This window comes from Eucalyptus grandis, chromosome 11 (assembly GCF_016545825.1).
Source record: "Eucalyptus grandis isolate ANBG69807.140 chromosome 11, ASM1654582v1, whole genome shotgun sequence".
Lineage (NCBI taxonomy): Eukaryota > Viridiplantae > Streptophyta > Magnoliopsida > Myrtales > Myrtaceae > Eucalyptus > Eucalyptus grandis.
In genome coordinates this window covers 18174107-18179041 of record NC_052622.1, presented here as the reverse complement: position 1 = coordinate 18179041, position 4935 = coordinate 18174107, and the positions used below count along the sequence as shown (strand labels likewise).

General features: G+C 35.9%; 1 protein-coding gene across 1 annotated transcript; it reads left to right on the top strand.

Moving 5' to 3' along the window:
• Positions 1-978: 978 nt before the first annotated feature.
• On the top strand, positions 979-1659 carry LOC104427340. The gene has a single exon (XM_010040445.2). It carries the CDS (start codon positions 979-981, stop codon positions 1657-1659), a length of 681 nt encoding a protein of 226 aa, XP_010038747.2.
• Positions 1660-4935: the final 3276 nt, after the last annotated feature.

The window sequence follows — 4935 nt, the reverse complement described above, 5'->3', positions numbered from 1 at the left end:
ACTATGGCATTCTTCTATTATCACAAAATTCGACGATTGTGACCGAATTAAGCACCGGACGATTACTTGCCCGTTATGCAAATTTTCATATGAATATATTACTCCAAACGCAGCATGAAATTATAATAAAAGCGCACATAGTGATTAGTAAAAAAATTAGAAGCCACAAACATTATAGGAAACATGTCACATCGCAAATATTATACTATATCTGAATTTTTTTTGGGACAATATAAAATTAAAACAAAAGGTATAACTAAGAATTACGCTTAACACCAACCACCATTTTCAATTAAGAAATGGTTAAGTAAGCTAAAACAAATCGATTCTTTTTTTCTTTTTTCTTTTTTGTATTTAAGATGAAATCAAGAAAAGAAAACCCGAAGGTTATCCCACTTACAAATCACTTACAAAACAATCTTAGTCATAGAACTTCAACCAAAAAAAAAAAAAAAAAAAAAAAAATCACACATATCGCCGTATATTATTTAATTTTAAAAAAAAATCACAGATATCACCATTTAATAATTTTTTTCCAACGGTTAGGCGGATGAAAATAAATGTCTTTTATTTAAAGCCTAGATAATCAACGTGGTCCTCTTTTGTCGGCCCGTAGACAAATGTAGACTGAATCGAAACGCAGGATATAATCCTTGGAGTCCTAGGATACTTAGCGGCACATGAAGAAGTTGGAAAAGGAAAGTAGTTAGAAAGTGTGGTCATCAAGTCTTAAATTTTCTTTTTAATTAGGGAAATAGAGGATTTAGGGAGAATCCTACTCGACTTAGAACAGGAAAGATATGGCCGATTCATGTAACGCTATTAAAGTATAAGTTTGTGCACACAAGACTCAACTCTATCCTCATAAAAACTCTCCAAAATTCCAATACAACCCAAATCGTGGAACTCCTCTGGAGTCCCTAACCCTTCCATTTCATGAAGAAGAAAGTCTCTTGCAGTTTCCACCCCGATTCACCGATGGCCACAGATATTCACGTCTATGCCCAAATATGTAGTCGGAGGGCAAACGGGGACACATTATTTGAAGAGCACGAGCTCATGCAAAGAGGCAACACCGTTGATAAGTTCACCCGCGTTTGTCATGTCACTCTCGATCAATTCAATTTTCAAATTGACCTCGAACGTCAGATGAAACAAAGATTGCTCCACCGATGTTATCACATTATCTTCGGTGACGGTGAAACCCGTCATCACGTCACCATGGATCGGCATACGACGGACCTTCTCATGCTAAGAGTGGCCGCAGAATCGGAGAGAATGCGGAGGACCAAGCTCTACTTGCACTTGAGGAAGATACCGGTCCGTATGGTCTTGGAGGTTTCCTTCCATCGGAGAGAGCAAAGGGAGATGGAGGCGGCCCATAGGGAATCGATGGAAGTTTCAGACGCCTTTAGAGCGGTCCCGGCGAGTCAAGCGGCCATTGACGCGCTTGAGAAAACAGAGCTCCACGAGGTTTTGGATTCTGGCGACGACGGGTGCGTAATTTGCGAGGATGAGATATCCCCCGACGATGAAATTACGCGCGTGTCACGCAAGCATATTTTTCACCATGAGTGTATCGTCCATTGGCTGAGCGTGAGCAACTTGTGCCCGCTGTGCCGTTTCTCGATGCCCATAAGATCAGGAGATTGCGATTGAATAAAACATTTTATTTGGTCCGCTGTCAATAATTTATTCTTTTATTGGAAATTGGAGTCACCCCTCTACCGACTGTAATGCCAAAGTGTATGACTATTCTTTTCATGTTCGACTTTCCTATCTTACATGATCAATAGGTACTTGACCGTTAGCAACCAATTTCTAATTAGCCGTATATAAATATGTTTTTGGAGATTGGGGTACAGTTAGCAATATGAAAATCGAAGAAAATCTCCTTCACGGTCATGACCCTTTGAGCAAAATATTAAAACGGAAAAGATATATATATTCCCATGACAGAAAACTAAATTTTTTATTTATTTATTTACGTTTGGATGGCATGTATAGAATTAGTAATTTACAAATAAGAGCTAGCATAACGCATTATTTTGAAAAGAAACTTTGTAAAATTTTCTTAATTAAGCTACTCGTCTGTCTTTAACTTTCATATTATTGGAGGAAAGATTGGCGCCAAGTGAATCTTTGTCTCATCTATTTAATTTTTTATAATTAAATTGTTGTATACTTTTGATTAACAATATGCTATCGTCTTTCATTACAGAAAAGTAAAAACTCTCTTTGTGGGGAATGAAGTAAAAGTTCTTTTTATTGGTTCTAACCCGACAATATTTATCTAATAAATAAGTTGAAAACTTCTTTTGGCCTCACTTCTTTTTCCTTAAAAGTTAGCCCTCATAAAATTATGAGTAATATTTCATAAATAAACTCCATCCACCACCTTTTCTTCTGAGGAGGCGCCTTTACCCACCTTCACCGGCGAGGTACGGCGAACACCCAACCATAAGCGACCTACCAGCACGGCTCACATGGTAGTTGTGAGAATTTGTTGGACCACTGACCACTACCTACCGTTTTAAAAGCTTAAGTTATTATATGAATATGTAGTTTATTATTTAAATATTTTAATACTCTTTTTCATGTTTCATCTAGTCTTTTTGCCCAATACTAGACATGAAAATTTAATTGAATGGGCAAATGGGGTATGAAAAGATTCTAACTCAAAACCTCATATTCTGATATCATGTAAGATTTTGTGAAATCACTGCTTATGAGAGTATGAGATTTTGAGTGTCCCACAAAATCTCATAATAATGGTGTCTGCCACTGCGCGGGGCTCACATTGAGGTCGCGAGCAAAAGGCATAAGGTGGGGAGAGGAAGCCACAAGAGAGCCGCGTAAAACTAAAACTCCACTGAAGAGAGGAGAAGAGAACAGAAAACTCGGACTTGGATTTATTCGCCATGTTGATGTTTTGAAAAGTGAAAAGCTGAAACAAGGCAATCTCTGCACTCCGTCAATGTTCATGTTCAAAGACATGGCATTATCTCTCTCTCCTTCATCCTTCTTTCCCCAACTTGCCCAGCAAGCGTTTGTCTTTATCCATTGTATCTTTGCGAGAGAAGGCAAATCCCAATTTCTTCCATCGCAATCTCGACAAAAAAAAAAAAAGATGCAACTGATCGACCATCGCCAAGCTGCAATAAAGAGAACATGATGTTCACATCAAGTTTTTGACAAAAACGAAATCTAACAGAGTAAACTGAAGATCTCAATTGCATCAATTTAATAATTTTTAGAACTCGATTGCATATTTTTAAAGTTTCAAGACTCAATTGTACTTTCGTGACAAGTTTTAAAAATTGTAGTGCACTTATCCTCTAAGTTTATATATCAAAATATGAGTCAAGAGGCAAAATTTTCAAATTATCAAAGACATTACCAAACATCTAAGATTTATTAGTTTTTTTTAGTCAAATTCTATAGTTTATTAGTAAAATGTCAAAAAAATATATGAAAGTCCTTAACTATAGAAAACTATTTCGATAAAGAAATTTGAGTAATTTAAAACATGGCAAAATGCAAGAAACTAGAAACTAACTACGTATTTAAATATTCAGTAGTTATTGCTAATTTAAAGCATAATTTAGCTTATTTAAGCAGGCAAGTTCAGTTATAAGATTTCAAACGGAACATATAATCCTATTACCTCAACAATACCATCAAACTTCTTAACTTGCAATAAATTTATAAAATTACAAAGAAAAACAATCACAATATACATTTAAAGCATAACACATTTATGGTTTTGTGAAATAGTCTATCTCGTAAATTCCTTTTATTTGACTTCAAAGTTTTTCAAAGATGTCGATAATAATAAACTTTGTGAGTTTTAGTTAGTTGGGTTATAGCGTTCTCCTTCAATTTGACTTTTCAAAAAAAAAAAATTAAATAACGGGTAGAGATTTATGGTTTTATGCATTAGCACCCAAGATACTTTGATTTAACTTAATTTAGATCTAAACAAAAAGAAACGGACTTTTTTGTAGTTTAGTTATATATAATATACAAGTAGTTCAATTCGTTGAATAAAAAATAAATAATATTTCAAGAAATTGAAACTAAAAGTAAAGCTTTGCATATCGCTGCTTAATAAATGTTGTCTGCCGGATGAAAATCAAAGTTCTTAATATAAAAACAAAAAAGAATCAATAGAGTACTTTTTCTGGGGTAAAAAGTCAAAAACAATTAGGAAAAATTCAGCAAATCCTGGTATCTTTTTCGTCCCGGATATCAGGGATTATCATATCTTTCTAGGATGTCATAGCCTTTTAAGGACATGCTAAGGTCCAATGCAGGAGATAACTCTTCAGTCATAACACATTAAGCAGGTGAAAAAGGAAAGTAGTTCCAAGGGCGTTCCTTGGACGGGAATTGATTAGTTTCTTTCTTTATTATTATTTTTTTTTCGATTTGTGCAAGGAAGATAGGAGATAGTATGGCCGTTCATACTCTGATTCAAAAACAGAACGCACGGTGGCACGAATTGGCCCATCAAAGATCCCATACTTTATTAAATAGGAAAGTCAGTTAATTAAGTAATTTTCGTAGAACCACATAAATATAGTTGGCTTGTTCACCACAATATCAAAACACCATTCACTCCGATACCCTTCAAGAAACTACGTACTACCTGAAAATCTCTCTCTCACATCCTGAAGTTTTGTCTCATCAAACCCAAATCGAGCATGGCTTGTCAAGTTATGCTGCACATAAACGTATTTGCATCTTCTGTAGAAACGAACATTGTGCCAATCGATGATCAAGAGTCCGTTCAAAGCAGCAGCGGCTATCTGAAGTTCACTCGGATGTGTTTCTTCGTGTTCGAGCGAGGCAACCGCTGGCGTTACGTCGAGGATCTCCTCTCACTGAAGCATAGGCTCTGTCGGCATGGCTCGCATCTCTTTGCCCACCGCG

Coding starts and splice junctions, on each gene's coding strand:
- LOC104427340 (XM_010040445.2), top strand. CDS start 979: ATGGCCACAGATATTCACGTCTATGCCCAAATATGTAGTCGGAGGGCA.